General features: G+C 60.3%; 2 protein-coding genes across 2 annotated transcripts; both read right to left on the bottom strand.

The window, feature by feature from the left end:
• Positions 1-5,421: 5,421 nt before the first annotated feature.
• Positions 5,422-7,548, bottom strand: LOC132344594 (testis-specific Y-encoded protein 1-like; the record flags this gene model as incomplete). Its single annotated transcript, XM_059884260.1, has 6 exons — positions 5,422-5,499; positions 5,616-5,761; positions 5,857-5,968; positions 6,152-6,229; positions 7,021-7,436; positions 7,533-7,548. Coding segments are annotated over 6 exons (846 nt in total), but the record flags the coding sequence as incomplete, so codon positions are not given.
• Positions 7,549-12,812: 5,264 nt separating this feature from the next.
• Positions 12,813-14,945, bottom strand: LOC132344593 (testis-specific Y-encoded protein 1-like; the record flags this gene model as incomplete). Its single annotated transcript, XM_059884259.1, has 6 exons — positions 12,813-12,890; positions 13,007-13,152; positions 13,248-13,359; positions 13,543-13,620; positions 14,418-14,833; positions 14,930-14,945. Coding segments are annotated over 6 exons (846 nt in total), but the record flags the coding sequence as incomplete, so codon positions are not given.
• Between the last annotated feature and the right edge of the window lie 4,938 nt (positions 14,946-19,883).

Below are 19,883 nucleotides of genomic sequence, written 5' to 3'. Positions count from 1 at the left end.
CCTGAAGAGGGTGGCCTCTTGGCCTGGCGTGACAACTGCTGGTGACAAGGTCCCAGCTGCGCACTGCATCACGACGGCAGGCTGCGGGGTGGGGGAGGGGGGGTGGGGGCGGGGCCCTGCCCCCTGAGTACCTGGGCTCACAACTTGGAAGGTGCGGGGTCCCGGGACGCTCCCGCCTTCCTCTGACCGCCTCTCACGTTCCTCTTGGCCTTGGCGGTGACCCCGAGCTGGGGCAGAGGCGAAGGGACGCGACATAAGAGCACAACAAGTGAGGCGTAATGGCGGCCCAGGCTGCAGTAAACCTGTGGGACCGACTAGCTCTTTTGGGGGCGGGGAGTGAGGGGGATTGTCAGAAGGCGGGGGCTGCTGTGTGGGGGTGTTGGCGTGAGGCCGAAGAAAGGGGTGCCAGAAACGCAGGACGGGGTGAACGGGCCCTAGGAGATCCGGCGAACAGGCGGGGGCCTAGGCTGTGAGCCATGCACAGACTGCTGGCCCAAATCTAGACCAATGGCCGACAGGGTAGTGGGCGGCACTCTTATGGACACGCCCCCAGACCGGAGGGCATCTTCCGGGGTTCCTGTGCTGCTCCAGCGCCCCCACGTGGCCAGATTCTGCTCCAGGGAGGGACAGGGTTTTGCATGTGGCCGGGCTAGCCCCAGGCGCTGTCATTGACCTGGCTCTGGAAATTCCAAGCAAGGGTTCCTGCTCCGCCGTCCGAACCGCACACTCCTGTGTCCCCTGGGACTGGCAATAACTGAGAGCTCTCCCTGAGTATCCAAGGGATACGCAGGGGTGCCAAGGGGCTGGATACTTTTCTTCAAGGGACAGAGAGCCTGCTGCTGTCCGGATGCTAGGGGAGTAGGGAAGAACCCCACCTACAGTGCTACAGTGGATCTCCACTGTTCGGGAACACCAGCGCTTTAGTGTACAGCGCTCGCTCTGTGTCTCTGTATCTTTGCTTCTGGCATAGCACTGTGTTGGGCAATCCTTCCGCGTGTGTAGCAGGCGCTGGTGTCTGTGTGTCTCCGTCTCTCTAAGTAGTGCTGTTGCCGTCTGCAACTCTGTGGACACCAGCGCTCAGAAGAGACGCTTATCCTTGGCGTGAAGGCAAGCCCTTCTCGTCCTGAGTGAGTTTCACCGGTGGGAGTTCAGAGGGTTTTAGTCCACACGTTCGGAGAGTGCTTTCTCGACCTTGAAAGCCAACAGTGGGCGGTCACTGCTGAAGCGCAGAAGGGGACGGGCGACCCTCCCTCCCTCGCTGGGCCGACGTGAAAGCTGCACAAGCCTGAGGTGCCGTGGCCACACTGTGCGCAGAGGGAGAAACGAGGCCCGCTCTGCTGGCATGAGGGACCCCCCCCTGAACCTTGTGCGAATGCCGGCCAGGGAGACGCTAAGGACAGCTCCCCGTTAAGTCCCACGACTCACCGGTGTCGGAGACATGCACGGCTGCCATCGACCCTATGGAGGCCCTTTCAAAGTGGTTCTGTTCTCCATGTGAGAACACATCCCAGCCTGCCCTGTGGCCCAAGCCTGTGGGGCCTGGAGCAGCAAGAGGATCAAGCTAAACCAGCCATCCTATAGTCCTGACACACGATATATGCGTTCTACAAAGAGCTTGGGCATGGGCAGGGCCGACCCGATTCAGTTGCATGGACCGAGATGTGGGCTCAAGAGTGTTTGTCAGGGGCTTGAACAAAGGCAGGACCCAGCCTGGGTCATGACCCAGCCTGGGTCATGACAGGGACTGTGCTGTGGCCTCGGGAGTGTCTGTCGGGATGAACAAGGGCAGGATCCAGCCTGGATCAGTGCAGGGACCGAGATGTGCTCCAAGGAGTGTTTATCGGCTGCTTGATCATGGGCAGGACCCAGCCTGGCTCGATGACGGGACCGAGAGGTGGTGTCAGGTGTGTTTGTCAGGGGCTTGAACAAAGGGAGGATCCAGCCTGGTTCAGTGCAGGGACCGAGGGGTGGGCTCAGGAGGATTTGTCGGGGGTTTGAACAAGCGCAGGACCCAGCCTGGTTCAATGCAGCGAGTGAGATGCGGGCACAGTGGTGTTTCCTGGGGGGTTGGGGGGGGGGTTGTTGAACAAGGGGAGGACACACCTTAGTTGAGTTCAGGAGCAGGGAGCCAGCTGTGGGCTCAATACTGTTTGCTGGGGGCTTACCTCAGGCCAGGAACCAGCCTGAGAATCAGAGGCAGGCCCAGAAGTGTTGGTCAGTGGCTTCAACACGTGCAGCTCCTGGCCTGGTTCACGGCAGGGACAGAGAAGCCGGCTCAGGGGTATTTGTTCAGCGGCTTGAACAAGGGCAGGACCCAGACTGCGTCGGTGCAGGGCCCGAGATGTGGGCTCAGGAGTGCTTGTCGGGGCTTGAACATGGGAAGCACCCAGGCTGCTTCAGTGCAGGGACCGGGATGTGGGTTCCGGAGTATCTGTCGGGGGCTTGAACAAGACAAGGAGCCAGCCAGGTTCAATGCAGCGAGTGAGATGCGGGCTCAGTAGTGTTTCCTGGGGGCTTGAACAAGGGGAGGACACACCGTAGTTCAGGGGTACAGAGCGCGTTGTGGGCTCAGGAATGTGTTCCGGGGGCTTGACTAAGGCCAGGAACAAGCCTGAGAGTCCGATGCTGGCCCAGGAGTGTCGGTCGGGGGCTTGAAGAAGTGCAGGACCTGGCCTGGTTCGGTGCAGGGAACCGAGATGTGCGCTCAGGAGTATTTGTCGGGGGTTTGGGCAAGGGCAGGACCCAGGATTTGCTCGCTGTGGCCAGCTGAGTGACAGGCGCCTGTGTTCTGCCTTCTCCCATCACCTTGGACAGCTTCACAGTACCAGTCACGTTGGCCGGATCCATTGTCTGTGCCTTCCCTCAGGGAACCAGAAAACAAGGAGCGCTGGCCTCCGCTGACTTGGAGAACCGCTTTCTCCGTGTGCATCTATCTAGGTCGTTCCTTGTCAATGGCGTGGCCCTGTTGCTAGCCCACCAGCCGTCAGGGCCCACAACACTCCGAGTGAGGCCCCTGTGCTTCCCACCTGTGTAGCTTGCTGAGTGCACCTGTCTCCCTGTCTCCCTGTAGCAGGAAAAGGCCAAAGAGACGCCCGGGCCTGCAAGGGCCCCAAGAGACTGTGACAGGCCTGGGTCTGATCCAGTCTTGTGAAGAAGGAGCACGTGGATACAGGCACTCTTCCGATACAAGGCACGGAACCTGAGGCCGTAAAGGTAAGGCGGCAACCCTACACGCCGTCCCTTCTCTTTAACACTACCCAGACCCACTCAGTCCCTGAACCGATGCTGCCCTGGGCACCCGGCCCTGTCTGGGCCCACAGCTCATGCCTCCCTGGGCAGAAAGCAGCTTTGCTACCTCAAAGGCACCAAGAGGCCTTGTACCACCCGGGCCTCACTGCTTTGCTAAATGCCAAGACTCTCTTTCAGTTGCTCTCATTAGGCCCAGCTAGAATTCCCGACAGTCAGGCATCCCTGCTTGCCTACACAGCCCACATGCCAAGGAAGCCAGTCCCCGCTTGGGCCCGGGGACATCCAAGACGGTCACCTGGAAGGCAGGGTGCCTCTGAGTGTCATCTGGTGCAGATGCCCTACGACAGAATCAGAGATTCTGCTCCAGCGACGCTGCCAGAAACCTCCGTCTGGGGCAGACGCGCCCCTTAGCCCCTCTGCCCCCCCCCCCCACCCCCACAGCTGGGGGCAAGACCCCAGAGGAAGGAAGGAATTCACGTCAGGACTTGGAGCACGACCCATGGGGTGTCTTTGGCAGGGCCGCTAATGCCTAGCCCCTGGGCCCTGAAATCCACCAGCAGGCTCTCAACCGCCCCCAGGGGCTTCCCTGTCTGCCATTCTCCCGAGGTCCCTTGGCACATGCAAGTAGCCCACCGTCCTTGCTTCCTCCCTCTTCCCTCCCTCACAGGCACACTCCGGCAGAGGGACGCACACGTACACCCACACCTGCGCCTCCCTCGCCTTTCTGCCCTGCCGAGGAGGCTGGAAATGCCTGGACGTCTGCCACGCTCACACCCTGTCTCTCCTCGCGTGCCTGTGGTTTTGCACGGACAGCCTAGCTTAGCACATCTTGCGTTGTGTTTCGCATCATGCCAGTGTGTGCCACCCTCGTGGAGACAGCGTGCGGGCCGATGGGCCGATCCTGGGCAGCACTGGCCCAGGGCCCTCCCGGGTCTCCTTCTTCCGTGTGTGGAACAAGTCCCCAGTGCAGCAGGCAATCTGTGCCTCTTTCTCCTTCGGGTCTCTGCTCTTCTCTACAGGAACTTGGCCTCCTCTCCACCCCGGGTCCAGCCGTACCCTCGCCCACCATTTCCAGAGGCCGGCCCACGTCCCCATGGACTGAGGGCTCCTCAGGCAGCGGTCTCAAAGCCCCGCCCCACCTGATTTGCCCTCGCGGAATCCTCAGACCATGCACTTCCCTCTCCCTGGTCCAAGCACACACAACCACAAGTTAGAAGTGGCGAGCGTGTTTTGGATTTGGTCTAATTGCGGATTTCTCGAGCCACGGTCCGCAGGTATCACTGGCCATCTTTTCCTCATTCCCATCCCGGATACGGTCATGCGGAGAGTCGGTGACCAACCTCCGTCAGCCTGGGGACGCCTCGTGCCTCCTCTTCTGGTCGCTCGTCACCTCCTCTCCCGTCGCCTTCATCTCTGCGTCCGCCCTGGGCCGGACACACACACACACCCCCGCATAAAGACAGGTGACACAAGCACACGCGTGTACACACACACATGCTTGGCACGTGGACACGGACGCAAACAGGGAACACAGGGGTTTCAGGAGCCGAAGACCCGTGTCCAGCAATGACGGAGATGGTGTCACTAGGCACCATGTCCTGCCCTTGGGGCTCCCTGTCCACCTCCTCCCAGAGACGTCCGGATTTTCCCTGAAGCAACTTCAAGCTCAGCAGGTGTGGTGCTGGTGAGATCAGAGTATTGGATGTGGAAATTCACACAAGATCCCAAAGTCAGCGCACAGGTGCACTGGGGCCCTGGACAGGACGCCCTTTCAATGACAGGCCATCCTAGGTTAAGGGGCGGAAGTGAAGGGCCCAGGCATTCTCAAACTCAGTGAGAGGAAGGACGCCGGGGGAATGGCAGGACCCAAGGACAGATGATTCTGACACAGGCACTTAATTCACCCTGCCTCTAGTCGTATCACCTAGGACTCTCGCGCTGCCACCACAGCTGACTGGAGGGGGACTTACTGCGCTCTCGGACACACCGAGTCCCCCCCAGCCCCCAGTCTCAGCAAGTCACCTGCTACATGCTTGACTCAGGCTCTGGCTCTGCAGCCAGTTTGCATGAGCCTGAGCATCCCCACTTGCGAAAGGAAGTACTGTGCCCCAGCTACTATTCGGCTGTCCCTACGGGGCCTACCTCCAGACCCCATCACCACATGTGTTTCTGTCAGTTGTCTCTCACGGACGAACCTTCCTCCCTGAGGTAGTACTTCAGGGGATCGTCCCACACGTCTTCGCTGATGATCTGCAGGCAACACGAGCAAGGTCAGCCAGGGGCTGACCAGGCTCCCAACCCTCCCATGAGCAGCCAAGAACTCCAACATCAACCACCAACTGTGTGCAAGCCCAAAGCAACCCCACCTCAGCAATCCTGTTCGATTCTGGGCCGTTGTGGCCTGACAGCCAGTTGAGAAAGTTAAGGCTCCTGGTGTCCAGCCTGCGGCTGGGGGCTCCCCGTTCAAAGTCCCAGAACCAGTGGACTGGAGTGGATCGACGTGCCCTGTACCCTGCAGACAGACAGGGGAGACTGGGGTGGACACCGCAGGTGCATCATCCACACGCTTGCACACCCACACTCATCACCCCGGGAGCCACCTTTTACCAGTGATGTCAAGGTAATACTCCTTAATGATCACCGAGTTCAAGAAGTAGGGGTTGTCCCGAAAGGAAAAGATCAGCTTGCAGCGGGACGGCGGATGGCTCCGCACCTGCACCTGCCAGGATAGCGAGGAGGGAAAAGGTGCAAGCTTCTAGGGGCCTCAGCTTGCCTCCAAGGCAGGCATGATCAGCTTCCCCGATGCCTCTCCAAAGTCTCACAGCACAGGAACATGGCTAACACGTTCCTCCCACTCCCCGCCAGGTCCCATACCCACCCTTCCTCAGTCTCCCTCACTGACCTTCAAGTCCATCATGTAGCCGAGAAAGTCTTGATCTTGGTCGCTGATCAGGACGGAGACTTGAGGGTGGCTCATAATCTGCTTTAGGTCAAGGAGCCATTCAGGCCACATGCCGGCCAAGAAGAGCCAGGAGCATCAGCCCTAGTCTGGGGTGGAACAAGGATACTGGAACACGCATCTGCAAGGAGCTTGGCGGGCACTGCCTCTTGCCCGGCCACTGCTGATATCCTCAGGACCTGCCATACCATCAGACACGCTCATGGCTCTGGGCCCCTTGGGATGGTGTGCATCTGCATTCCCCAAGCAGGGGCTGTTTCTGACCGCTACTCTGCTCCTCCAGACCTGTGTATGCTGGGTAGTGGCCTGTCACTGCTTATACGGTCAGACTTGCAGTCCTTGTGACAAACCGTGTCTGAAAGTAAAGGGCTTCTTGGGTATGTGTGTGTGTGTTTATGTGTACGTGTGTGTGTGTGTGCGTGTGCGTGTGTGCGTGTGTGTGTGAATGACTCACATGCCCCAGCAATGTGCCGGGATCACCCACATTTACACCAATAACTGTCTGCGAACGCTGCTCTTGTGTACCGTCTCTGGTCAATGTTGACTTAGAGGCCTCGGGGGCTGCGCCTCCTCAGATGCAGGCCTGAAGGAGACACTCAAAGGCATGGCTGCGACACGTCCACCTGTGGCCCTGCCCAGGCCCTACTCGGCTGTGCCTTTGGAGCCTGCCAATTGCCCAGGACCGCATTTCCTTCAGTGGCCTCCGGCGCCCTTCCTGTGCCCTCGCCTCCACCCCCTCCGCCTGCTCCTGCCCCTTCTCCCCTTCCTCGTCCTCCTGAGCAGCGGACCCCAAGGAGCAGCGCAAAGGATACAGCTTTGGCCCAGAAGCCAGGGATGCCCTGGATGATGGCGCTCCTCCGAGCCAAGTGACGCTTCCTCCTCTGATGGTTCTTGCGCATGAACTGAACGTAAGCCCTGCGGTTTTGCTCACGCTCAGAGCTCAGTTCTACCTGCAGGGCGGCCAGTGCCTGCAGGGCATCCAGCTCCTGGCGCTCACAAGGGCCTCCGGGCCTTTCCTGGCCCTGCTCCTCCACCGTCTTCTCCTCTAGCTCCTGGGAGGGCCGCTGTTCCTGCTCCTCATCCGCCACAACCTCCACCTCCTCCACGATGTCTTCCGCAAGCAGCTGGAACTCCCGCCCGATCCCCGCCACGTCTCCGTCCACCAGGGCCTCGCCCTCCTCCACCGCCTCCACCCTGAAGAGGGTGGCCTCTTGGCCTGGCGTGACAACTGCTGGTGACAAGGTCCCAGCTGCGCACTGCATCACGACGGCAGGCTGCGGGGTGGGGGAGGGGGGGTGGGGGCGGGGCCCTGCCCCCTGAGTACCTGGGCTCACAACTTGGAAGGTGCGGGGTCCCGGGACGCTCCCGCCTTCCTCTGACCGCCTCTCACGTTCCTCTTGGCCTTGGCGGTGACCCCGAGCTGGGGCAGAGGCGAAGGGACGCGACATAAGAGCACAACAAGTGGGGCGTAATGGCGGCCCAGGCTGCAGTAAACCTGTGGGACCGACTAGCTCTTTTGGGGGCGGGGAGTGAGGGGGATTGTCAGAAGGCGGGGGCTGCTGTGTGGGGGTGTTGGCGTGAGGCCGAAGAAAGGGGTGCCAGAAACGCAGGACGGGGTGAACGGGCCCTAGGAGATCCGGCGAACAGGCGGGGGCCTAGGCTGTGAGCCATGCACAGACTGCTGGCCCAAATCTAGACCAATGGCCGACAGGGTAGTGGGCGGCACTCTTATGGACACGCCCCCAGACCGGAGGGCATCTTCCGGGGTTCCTGTGCTGCTCCAGCGCCCCCACGTGGCCAGATTCTGCTCCAGGGAGGGACAGGGTTTTGCATGTGGCCGGGCTAGCCCCAGGCGCTGTCATTGGCCTGGCTCTGGAAATTCCAAGCACGGGTTCCTGCTCCGCCGTCCGAACCGCACACTCCTGTGTCCCCTGGGACTGGCAATAACTGAGAGCTCTCCCTGAGTATCCAAGGGATACGCAGGGGTGCCAAGGGGCTGGATACTTTTCTTCAAGGGACAGAGAGCCTGCTGCTGTCCGGATGCTAGGGGAGTAGGGAAGAACCCCACCTACAGTGCTACAGTGGATCTCCACTGTTCGGGAACACCAGCGCCTTAGTGTACAGCGCTCGCTCTGTGTCTCTGTATCTTTGCTTCTGGCATAGCACTGTGTTGGGCAATCCTTCCGCGTGTGTAGCAGGCGCTGGTGTCTGTGTGTCTCCGTCTCTCTAAGTAGTGCTGTTGCCGTCTGCAACTCTGTGGACACCAGCGCTCAGAAGAGACGCTTATCCTTGGCGTGAAGGCAAGCCCTTCTCGTCCTGAGTGAGTTTCACCGGTGGGAGTTCAGAGGGTTTTAGTCCACACGTTCGGAGAGTGCTTTCTCGACCTTGAAAGCCAACAGTGGGCGGTCACTGCTGAAGCGCAGAAGGGGACGGGCGACCCTCCCTCCCTCGCTGGGCCGACGTGAAAGCTGCACAAGCCTGAGGTGCCGTGGCCACACTGTGCGCAGAGGGAGAAACGAGGCCCGCTCTGCTGGCATGAGGGACCCCCCCCTGAACCTTGTGCGAATGCCGGCCAGGGAGACGCTAAGGACAGCTCCCCGTTAAGTCCCACGACTCACCGGTGTCGGAGACATGCACGGCTGCCATCGACCCTATGGAGGCCCTTTCAAAGTGGTTCTGTTCTCCATGTGAGAACACATCCCAGCCTGCCCTGTGGCCCAAGCCTGTGGGGCCTGGAGCAGCAAGAGGATCAAGCTAAACCAGCCATCCTATAGTCCTGACACACGATATATGCGTTCTACAAAGAGCTTGGGCATGGGCAGGGCCGACCCGATTCAGTTGCATGGACCGAGATGTGGGCTCAAGAGTGTTTGTCAGGGGCTTGAACAAAGGCAGGACCCAGCCTGGGTCATGACAGGGACTGTGCTGTGGCCTCGGGAGTGTCTGTCGGGATGAACAAGGGCAGGATCCAGCCTGGATCAGTGCAGGGACCGAGATGTGCTCCAAGGAGTGTTTATCGGCTGCTTGATCATGGGCAGGACCCAGCCTGGCTCGATGACGGGACCGAGAGGTGGTGTCAGGTGTGTTTGTCAGGGGCTTGAACAAAGGGAGGATCCAGCCTGGTTCAGTGCAGGGACCGAGGGGTGGGCTCAGGAGGATTTGTCGGGGGTTTGAACAAGCGCAGGACCCAGCCTGGTTCAATGCAGCGAGTGAGATGCGGGCACAGTGGTGTTTCCTGGGGGGTGGGGGGGGGGAGGGTGGTTGAACAAGGGGAGGACACACCTTAGTTGAGTTCAGGAGCAGGGAGCCAGCTGTGGGCTCAATACTGTTTGCTGGGGGCTTACCTCAGGCCAGGAACCAGCCTGAGAATCAGAGGCAGGCCCAGAAGTGTTGGTCAGTGGCTTCAACACGTGCAGCTCCTGGCCTGGTTCACGGCAGGGACAGAGAAGCCGGCTCAGGGGTATTTGTTCAGCGGCTTGAACAAGGGCAGGACCCAGACTGCGTCGGTGCAGGGCCCGAGATGTGGGCTCAGGAGTGCTTGTCGGGGCTTGAACATGGGAAGCACCCAGGCTGCTTCAGTGCAGGGACCGGGATGTGGGTTCCGGAGTATCTGTCGGGGGCTTGAACAAGACAAGGAGCCAGCCAGGTTCAATGCAGCGAGTGAGATGCGGGCTCAGTAGTGTTTCCTGGGGGCTTGAACAAGGGGAGGACACACCGTAGTTCAGGGGTACAGAGCGCGTTGTGGGCTCAGGAATGTGTTCCGGGGGCTTGACTAAGGCCAGGAACAAGCCTGAGAGTCCGATGCTGGCCCAGGAGTGTCGGTCGGGGGCTTGAAGAAGTGCAGGACCTGGCCTGGTTCGGTGCAGGGAACCGAGATGTGCGCTCAGGAGTATTTGTCGGGGGTTTGGGCAAGGGCAGGACCCAGGATTTGCTCGCTGTGGCCAGCTGAGTGACAGGCGCCTGTGTTCTGCCTTCTCCCATCACCTTGGACAGCTTCACAGTACCAGTCACGTTGGCCGGATCCATTGTCTGTGCCTTCCCTCAGGGAACCAGAAAACAAGGAGCGCTGGCCTCCGCTGACTTGGAGAACCGCTTTCTCCGTGTGCATCTATCTAGGTCGTTCCTTGTCAATGGCGTGGCCCTGTTGCTAGCCCACCAGCCGTCAGGGCCCACAACACTCCGAGTGAGGCCCCTGTGCTTCCCACCTGTGTAGCTTGCTGAGTGCACCTGTCTCCCTGTCTCCCTGTAGCAGGAAAAGGCCAAAGAGACGCCCGGGCCTGCAAGGGCCCCAAGAGACTGTGACAGGCCTGGGTCTGATCCAGTCTTGTGAAGAAGGAGCACGTGGATACAGGCACTCTTCCGATACAAGGCACGGAACCTGAGGCCGTAAAGGTAAGGCGGCAACCCTACACGCCGTCCCTTCTCTTTAACACTACCCAGACCCACTCAGTCCCTGAACCGATGCTGCCCTGGGCACCCGGCCCTGTCTGGGCCCACAGCTCATGCCTCCCTGGGCAGAAAGCAGCTTTGCTACCTCAAAGGCACCAAGAGGCCTTGTACCACCCGGGCCTCACTGCTTTGCTAAATGCCAAGACTCTCTTTCAGTTGCTCTCATTAGGCCCAGCTAGAATTCCCGACAGTCAGGCATCCCTGCTTGCCTACACAGCCCACATGCCAAGGAAGCCAGTCCCCGCTTGGGCCCGGGGACATCCAAGACGGTCACCTGGAAGGCAGGGTGCCTCTGAGTGTCATCTGGTGCAGATGCCCTACGACAGAATCAGAGATTCTGCTCCAGCGACGCTGCCAGAAACCTCCGTCTGGGGCAGACGCGCCCCTTAGCCCCTCTGGCCCCCCCCACCCCCCACCCCCACAGCCGGGGGCAAGACCCCAGAGGAAGGAAGGAATTCACGTCAGGACTTGGAGCACGACCCATGGGGTGTCTTTGGCAGGGCCGCTAATGCCTAGCCCCTGGGCCCTGAAATCCACCAGCAGGCTCTCAACCGCCCCCAGGGGCTTCCCTGTCTGCCATTCTCCCGAGGTCCCTTGGCACATGCAAGTAGCCCACCGTCCTTGCTTCCTCCCTCTTCCCTCCCTCACAGGCACACTCCGGCAGAGGGACGCACACGTACACCCACACCTGCGCCTCCCTCGCCTTTCTGCCCTGCCGAGGAGGCTGGAAATGCCTGGACGTCTGCCACGCTCACACCCTGTCTCTCCTCGCGTGCCTGTGGTTTTGCACGGACAGCCTAGCTTAGCACATCTTGCGTTGTGTTTCGCATCATGCCAGTGTGTGCCACCCTCGCGGAGACAGCGTGCGGGCCGATGGGCCGATCCTGGGCAGCACTGGCCCAGGGCCCTCCCGGGTCTCCTTCTTCCGTGTGTGGAACAAGTCCCCAGTGCAGCAGGCAATCTGTGCCTCTTTCTCCTTCGGGTCTCTGCTCTTCTCTACAGGAACTTGGCCTCCTCTCCACCCCGGGTCCAGCCGTACCCTCGCCCACCATTTCCAGAGGCCGGCCCACGTCCCCATGGACTGAGGGCTCCTCAGGCAGCGGTTTCAAAGCCCCGCCCCACCTGATTTGCCCTCGCGGAATCCTCAGACCATGCACTTCCCTCTCCCTGGTCCAAGCACACACAACCACAAGTTAGAAGTGGCGAGCGTGTTTTGGATTTGGTCTAATTGCGGATTTCTCGAGCCACGGTCCGCAGGTATCACTGGCCATCTTTTCCTCATTCCCATCCCGGATACGGTCATGCGGAGAGTCGGTGACCAACCTCCGTCAGCCTGGGGACGCCTCGTGCCTCCTCTTCTGGTCGCTCGTCACCTCCTCTCCCGTCGCCTTCATCTCTGCGTCCGCCCTGGGCCGGACACACACACACACCCCCGCATAAAGACAGGTGACACAAGCACACGCGTGTACACACACACATGCTTGGCACGTGGACACGGACGCAAACAGGGAACACAGGGGTTTCAGGAGCCGAAGACCCGTGTCCAGCAATGACGGAGATGGTGTCACTAGGCACCATGTCCTGCCCTTGGGGCTCCCTGTCCACCTCCTCCCAGAGACGTCCGGATTTTCCCTGAAGCAACTTCAAGCTCAGCAGGTGTGGTGCTGGTGAGATCAGAGTATTGGATGTGGAAATTCACACAAGATCCCAAAGTCAGCGCACAGGTGCACTGGGGCCCTGGACAGGACGCCCTTTCAATGACAGGCCATCCTAGGTTAAGGGGCGGAAGTGAAGGGCCCAGGCATTCTCAAACTCAGTGAGAGGAAGGACGCCGGGGGAATGGCAGGACCCAAGGACAGATGATTCTGACACAGGCACTTAATTCACCCTGCCTCTAGTCGTATCACCTAGGACTCTCGCGCTGCCACCACAGCTGACTGGAGGGGGACTTACTGCGCTCTCGGACACACCGAGTCCCCCCCAGCCCCCAGTCTCAGCAAGTCACCTGCTACATGCTTGACTCAGGCTCTGGCTCTGCAGCCAGTTTGCATGAGCCTGAGCATCCCCACTTGCGAAAGGAAGTACTGTGCCCCAGCTACTATTCGGCTGTCCCTACGGGGCCTACCTCCAGACCCCATCACCACATGTGTTTCTGTCAGTTGTCTCTCACGGACGAACCTTCCTCCCTGAGGTAGTACTTCAGGGGATCGTCCCACACGTCTTCGCTGATGATCTGCAGGCAACACGAGCAAGGTCAGCCAGGGGCTGACCAGGCTCCCAACCCTCCCATGAGCAGCCAAGAACTCCAACATCAACCACCAACTGTGTGCAAGCCCAAAGCAACCCCACCTCAGCAATCCTGTTCGATTCTGGGCCGTTGTGGCCTGACAGCCAGTTGAGAAAGTTAAGGCTCCTGGTGTCCAGCCTGCGGCTGGGGGCTCCCCGTTCAAAGTCCCAGAACCAGTGGACTGGAGTGGATCGACGTGCCCTGTACCCTGCAGACAGACAGGGGAGACTGGGGTGGACACCGCAGGTGCATCATCCACACGCTTGCACACCCACACTCATCACCCCGGGAGCCACCTTTTACCAGTGATGTCAAGGTAATACTCCTTAATGATCACCGAGTTCAAGAAGTAGGGGTTGTCCCGAAAGGAAAAGATCAGCTTGCAGCGGGACGGCGGATGGCTCCGCACCTGCACCTGCCAGGATAGCGAGGAGGGAAAAGGTGCAAGCTTCTAGGGGCCTCAGCTTGCCTCCAAGGCAGGCATGATCAGCTTCCCCGATGCCTCTCCAAAGTCTCACAGCACAGGAACATGGCTAACACGTTCCTCCCACTCCCCGCCAGGTCCCATACCCACCCTTCCTCAGTCTCCCTCACTGACCTTCAAGTCCATCATGTAGCCGAGAAAGTCTTGATCTTGGTCGCTGATCAGGACGGAGACTTGAGGGTGGCTCATAATCTGCTTTAGGTCAAGGAGCCATTCAGGCCACATGCCGGCCAAGAAGAGCCAGGAGCATCAGCCCTAGTCTGGGGTGGAACAAGGATACTGGAACACGCATCTGCAAGGAGCTTGGCGGGCACTGCCTCTTGCCCGGCCACTGCTGATATCCTCAGGACCTGCCATACCATCAGACACGCTCATGGCTCTGGGCCCCTTGGGATGGTGTGCATCTGCATTCCCCAAGCAGGGGCTGTTTCTGACCGCTACTCTGCTCCTCCAGACCTGTGTATGCTGGGTAGTGGCCTGTCACTGCTTATACGGTCAGACTTGCAGTCCTTGTGACAAACCGTGTCTGAAAGTAAAGGGCTTCTTGGGTATGTGTGTGTGTGTTTATGTGTACGTGTGTGTGTGTGTGCGTGTGCGTGTGCGTGTGTGCGTGTGTGTGTGAATGACTCACATGCCCCAGCAATGTGCCGGGATCACCCACATTTACACCAATAACTGTCTGCGAACGCTGCTCTTGTGTACCGTCTCTGGTCAATGTTGACTTAGAGGCCTCGGGGGCTGCGCCTCCTCAGATGCAGGCCTGAAGGAGACACTCAAAGGCATGGCTGCGACACGTCCACCTGTGGCCCTGCCCAGGCCCTACTCGGCTGTGCCTTTGGAGCCTGCCAATTGCCCAGGACCGCATTTCCTTCAGTGGCCTCCGGCGCCCTTCCTGTGCCCTCGCCTCCACCCCCTCCGCCTGCTCCTGCCCCTTCTCCCCTTCCTCGTCCTCCTGAGCAGCGGACCCCAAGGAGCAGCGCAAAGGATACAGCTTTGGCCCAGAAGCCAGGGATGCCCTGGATGATGGCGCTCCTCCGAGCCAAGTGACGCTTCCTCCTCTGATGGTTCTTGCGCATGAACTGAACGTAAGCCCTGCGGTTTTGCTCACGCTCAGAGCTCAGTTCTACCTGCAGGGCGGCCAGTGCCTGCAGGGCATCCAGCTCCTGGCGCTCACAAGGGCCTCCGGGCCTTTCCTGGCCCTGCTCCTCCACCGTCTTCTCCTCTAGCTCCTGGGAGGGCCGCTGTTCCTGCTCCTCATCCGCCACAACCTCCACCTCCTCCACGATGTCTTCCGCAAGCAGCTGGAACTCCCGCCCGATCCCCGCCACGTCTCCGTCCACCAGGGCCTCGCCCTCCTCCACCGCCTCCACCCTGAAGAGGGTGGCCTCTTGGCCTGGCGTGACAACTGCTGGTGACAAGGTCCCAGCTGCGCACTGCATCACGACGGCAGGCTGCGGGGTGGGGGAGGGGGGGTGGGGGCGGGGCCCTGCCCCCTGAGTACCTGGGCTCACAACTTGGAAGGTGCGGGGTCCCGGGACGCTCCCGCCTTCCTCTGACCGCCTCTCACGTTCCTCTTGGCCTTGGCGGTGACCCCGAGCTGGGGCAGAGGCGAAGGGACGCGACATAAGAGCACAACAAGTGGGGCGTAATGGCGGCCCAGGCTGCAGTAAACCTGTGGGACCGACTAGCTCTTTTGGGGGCGGGGAGTGAGGGGGATTGTCAGAAGGCGGGGGCTGCTGTGTGGGGGTGTTGGCGTGAGGCCGAAGAAAGGGGTGCCAGAAACGCAGGACGGGGTGAACGGGCCCTAGGAGATCCGGCGAACAAGCGGGGGCCTAGGCTGTGAGCCATGCACAGACTGCTGGCCCAAATCTAGACCAATGGCCGACAGGGTAGTGGGCGGCACTCTTATGGACACGCCCCCAGACCGGAGGGCATCTTCCGGGGTTCCTGTGCTGCTCCAGCGCCCCCACGTGGCCAGATTCTGCTCCAGGGAGGGACAGGGTTTTGCATGTGGCCGGGCTAGCCCCAGGCGCTGTCATTGACCTGGCTCTGGAAATTCCAAGCACGGGTTCCTGCTCCGCAGTCCGAACCGCACACTCCTGTGTCCCCTGGGACTGGCAATAACTGAGAGCTCTCCCTGAGTATCCAAGGGATACGCAGGGGTGCCAAGGGGCTGGATACTTTTCTTCAAGGGACAGAGAGCCTGCTGCTGTCCGGATGCTAGGGGAGTAGGGAAGAACCCCACCTACAGTGCTACAGTGGATCTCCACTGTTCGGGAACACCAGCGCCTTAGTGTACAGCGCTCGCTCTGTGTCTCTGTATCTTTGCTTCTGGCATAGCACTGTGTTGGGCAATCCTTCCGCGTGTGTAGCAGGCGCTGGTGTCTGTGTGTCTCCGTCTCTCTAAGTAGTGCTGTTGCCGTCTGCAACTCTGTGGACACCAGCGCTCAGAAGAGACGCTTATCCTTGGCGTGAAGGCAAGCCCTTCTCGTCCTGAGTGAGTTTCACCGGTGGGAGTTCAGAGGGTTTTAGTCCACACGTTCGGAGAGTGCTTTCTCGACCTTGAAAGCCAACAGTGGGCGGTCACTGCTGAAGCGCAGAAGGGGACGGGCGACCCTCCCTCCCTCGCTGGGCCGACGTGAAAGCTGCACAAGCCTGAGGTGCCGTGGCCACACTGTGCGCAGAGGGAGAAACGAGGCCCGCTCTGCTGGCATGAGGGACCCCCCCCTGAACCTTGTGCGAATGCCGGCCAGGGAGACGCTAAGGACAGCTCCCCGTTAAGTCCCACGACTCACCGGTGTCGGAGACATGCACGGCTGCCATCGACCCTATGGAGGCCCTTTCAAAGTGGTTCTGTTCTCCATGTGAGAACACATCCCAGCCTGCCCTGTGGCCCAAGCCTGTGGGGCCTGGAGCAGCAAGAGGATCAAGCTAAACCAGCCATCCTATAGTCCTGACACACGATATATGCGTTCTACAAAGAGCTTGGGCATGGGCAGGGCCGACCCGATTCAGTTGCATGGACCGAGATGTGGGCTCAAGAGTGTTTGTCAGGGGCTTGAACAAAGGCAGGACCCAGCCTGGGTCATGACAGGGACTGTGCTGTGGCCTCGGGAGTGTCTGTCGGGATGAACAAGGGCAGGATCCAGCCTGGATCAGTGCAGGGACCGAGATGTGCTCCAAGGAGTGTTTATCGGCTGCTTGATCATGGGCAGGACCCAGCCTGGCTCGATGACGGGACCGAGAGGTGGTGTCAGGTGTGTTTGTCAGGGGCTTGAACAAAGGGAGGATCCAGCCTGGTTCAGTGCAGGGACCGAGGGGTGGGCTCAGGAGGATTTGTCGGGGGTTTGAACAAGCGCAGGACCCAGCCTGGTTCAATGCAGCGAGTGAGATGCGGGCACAGTGGTGTTTCCTGGGGGGTGGGGGGGGGGAGGGTGGTTGAACAAGGGGAGGACACACCTTAGTTGAGTTCAGGAGCAGGGAGCCAGCTGTGGGCTCAATACTGTTTGCTGGGGGCTTACCTCAGGCCAGGAACCAGCCTGAGAATCAGAGGCAGGCCCAGAAGTGTTGGTCAGTGGCTTCAACACGTGCAGCTCCTGGCCTGGTTCACGGCAGGGACAGAGAAGCCGGCTCAGGGGTATTTGTTCAGCGGCTTGAACAAGGGCAGGACCCAGACTGCGTCGGTGCAGGGCCCGAGATGTGGGCTCAGGAGTGCTTGTCGGGGCTTGAACATGGGAAGCACCCAGGCTGCTTCAGTGCAGGGACCGGGATGTGGGTTCCGGAGTATCTGTCGGGGGCTTGAACAAGACAAGGAGCCAGCCAGGTTCAATGCAGCGAGTGAGATGCGGGCTCAGTAGTGTTTCCTGGGGGCTTGAACAAGGGGAGGACACACCGTAGTTCAGGGGTACAGAGCGCGTTGTGGGCTCAGGAATGTGTTCCGGGGGCTTGACTAAGGCCAGGAACAAGCCTGAGAGTCCGATGCTGGCCCAGGAGTGTCGGTCGGGGGCTTGAAGAAGTGCAGGACCTGGCCTGGTTCGGTGCAGGGAACCGAGATGTGCGCTCAGGAGTATTTGTCGGGGGTTTGGGCAAGGGCAGGACCCAGGATTTGCTCGCTGTGGCCAGCTGAGTGACAGGCGCCTGTGTTCTGCCTTCTCCCATCACCTTGGACAGCTTCACAGTACCAGTCACGTTGGCCGGATCCATTGTCTGTGCCTTCCCTCAGGGAACCAGAAAACAAGGAGCGCTGGCCTCCGCTGACTTGGAGAACCGCTTTCTCCGTGTGCATCTATCTAGGTCGTTCCTTGTCAATGGCGTGGCCCTGTTGCTAGCCCACCAGCCGTCAGGGCCCACAACACTCCGAGTGAGGCCCCTGTGCTTCCCACCTGTGTAGCTTGCTGAGTGCACCTGTCTCCCTGTCTCCCTGTAGCAGGAAAAGGCCAAAGAGACGCCCGGGCCTGCAAGGGCCCCAAGAGACTGTGACAGGCCTGGGTCTGATCCAGTCTTGTGAAGAAGGAGCACGTGGATACAGGCACTCTTCCGATACAAGGCACGGAACCTGAGGCCGTAAAGGTAAGGCGGCAACCCTACACGCCGTCCCTTCTCTTTAACACTACCCAGACCCACTCAGTCCCTGAACCGATGCTGCCCTGGGCACCCGGCCCTGTCTGGGCCCACAGCTCATGCCTCCCTGGGCAGAAAGCAGCTTTGCTACCTCAAAGGCACCAAGAGGCCTTGTACCACCCGGGCCTCACTGCTTTGCTAAATGCCAAGACTCTCTTTCAGTTGCTCTCATTAGGCCCAGCTAGAATTCCCGACAGTCAGGCATCCCTGCTTGCCTACACAGCCCACATGCCAAGGAAGCCAGTCCCCGCTTGGGCCCGGGGACATCCAAGACGGTCACCTGGAAGGCAGGGTGCCTCTGAGTGTCATCTGGTGCAGATGCCCTACGACAGAATCAGAGATTCTGCTCCAGCGACGCTGCCAGAAACCTCCGTCTGGGGCAGACGCGCCCCTTAGCCCCTCTGGCCCCCCCCACCCCCCACCCCCACAGCCGGGGGCAAGACCCCAGAGGAAGGAAGGAATTCACGTCAGGACTTGGAGCACGACCCATGGGGTGTCTTTGGCAGGGCCGCTAATGCCTAGCCCCTGGGCCCTGAAATCCACCAGCAGGCTCTCAACCGCCCCCAGGGGCTTCCCTGTCTGCCATTCTCCCGAGGTCCCTTGGCACATGCAAGTAGCCCACCGTCCTTGCTTCCTCCCTCTTCCCTCCCTCACAGGCACACTCCGGCAGAGGGACGCACACGTACACCCACACCTGCGCCTCCCTCGCCTTTCTGCCCTGCCGAGGAGGCTGGAAATGCCTGGACGTCTGCCACGCTCACACCCTGTCTCTCCTCGCGTGCCTGTGGTTTTGCACGGACAGCCTAGCTTAGCACATCTTGCGTTGTGTTTCGCATCATGCCAGTGTGTGCCACCCTCGCGGAGACAGCGTGCGGGCCGATGGGCCGATCCTGGGCAGCACTGGCCCAGGGCCCTCCCGGGTCTCCTTCTTCCGTGTGTGGAACAAGTCCCCAGTGCAGCAGGCAATCTGTGCCTCTTTCTCCTTCGGGTCTCTGCTCTTCTCTACAGGAACTTGGCCTCCTCTCCACCCCGGGTCCAGCCGTACCCTCGCCCACCATTTCCAGAGGCCGGCCCACGTCCCCATGGACTGAGGGCTCCTCAGGCAGCGGTTTCAAAGCCCCGCCCCACCTGATTTGCCCTCGCGGAATCCTCAGACCATGCACTTCCCTCTCCCTGGTCCAAGCACACACAACCACAAGTTAGAAGTGGCGAGCGTGTTTTGGATTTGGTCTAATTGCGGATTTCTCGAGCCACGGTCCGCAGGTATCACTGGCCATCTTTTCCTCATTCCCATCCCGGATACGGTCATGCGGAGAGTCGGTGACCAACCTCCGTCAGCCTGGGGACGCCTCGTGCCTCCTCTTCTGGTCGCTCGTCACCTCCTCTCCCGTCGCCTTCATCTCTGCGTCCGCCCTGGGCCGGACACACACACACACCCCCGCATAAAGACAGGTGACACAAGCACACGCGTGTACACACACACATGCTTGGCACGTGGACACGGACGCAAACAGGGAACACAGGGGTTTCAGGAGCCGAAGACCCGTGTCCAGCAATGACGGAGATGGTGTCACTAGGCACCATGTCCTGCCCTTGGGGCTCCCTGTCCACCTCCTCCCAGAGACGTCCGGATTTTCCCTGAAGCAACTTCAAGCTCAGCAGGTGTGGTGCTGGTGAGATCAGAGTATTGGATGTGGAAATTCACACAAGATCCCAAAGTCAGCGCACAGGTGCACTGGGGCCCTGGACAGGACGCCCTTTCAATGACAGGCCATCCTAGGTTAAGGGGCGGAAGTGAAGGGCCCAGGCATTCTCAAACTCAGTGAGAGGAAGGA

Source organism: Bos taurus, chromosome Y (assembly GCF_002263795.3).
Source record: "Bos taurus isolate L1 Dominette 01449 registration number 42190680 breed Hereford chromosome Y, ARS-UCD2.0, whole genome shotgun sequence".
NCBI classification, from domain to species: Eukaryota; Metazoa; Chordata; class Mammalia; order Artiodactyla; family Bovidae; genus Bos; species Bos taurus.
The sequence above is the reverse complement of the archived record's forward strand: the minus strand, read 5'-3'. Positions and strand labels throughout refer to the sequence as shown.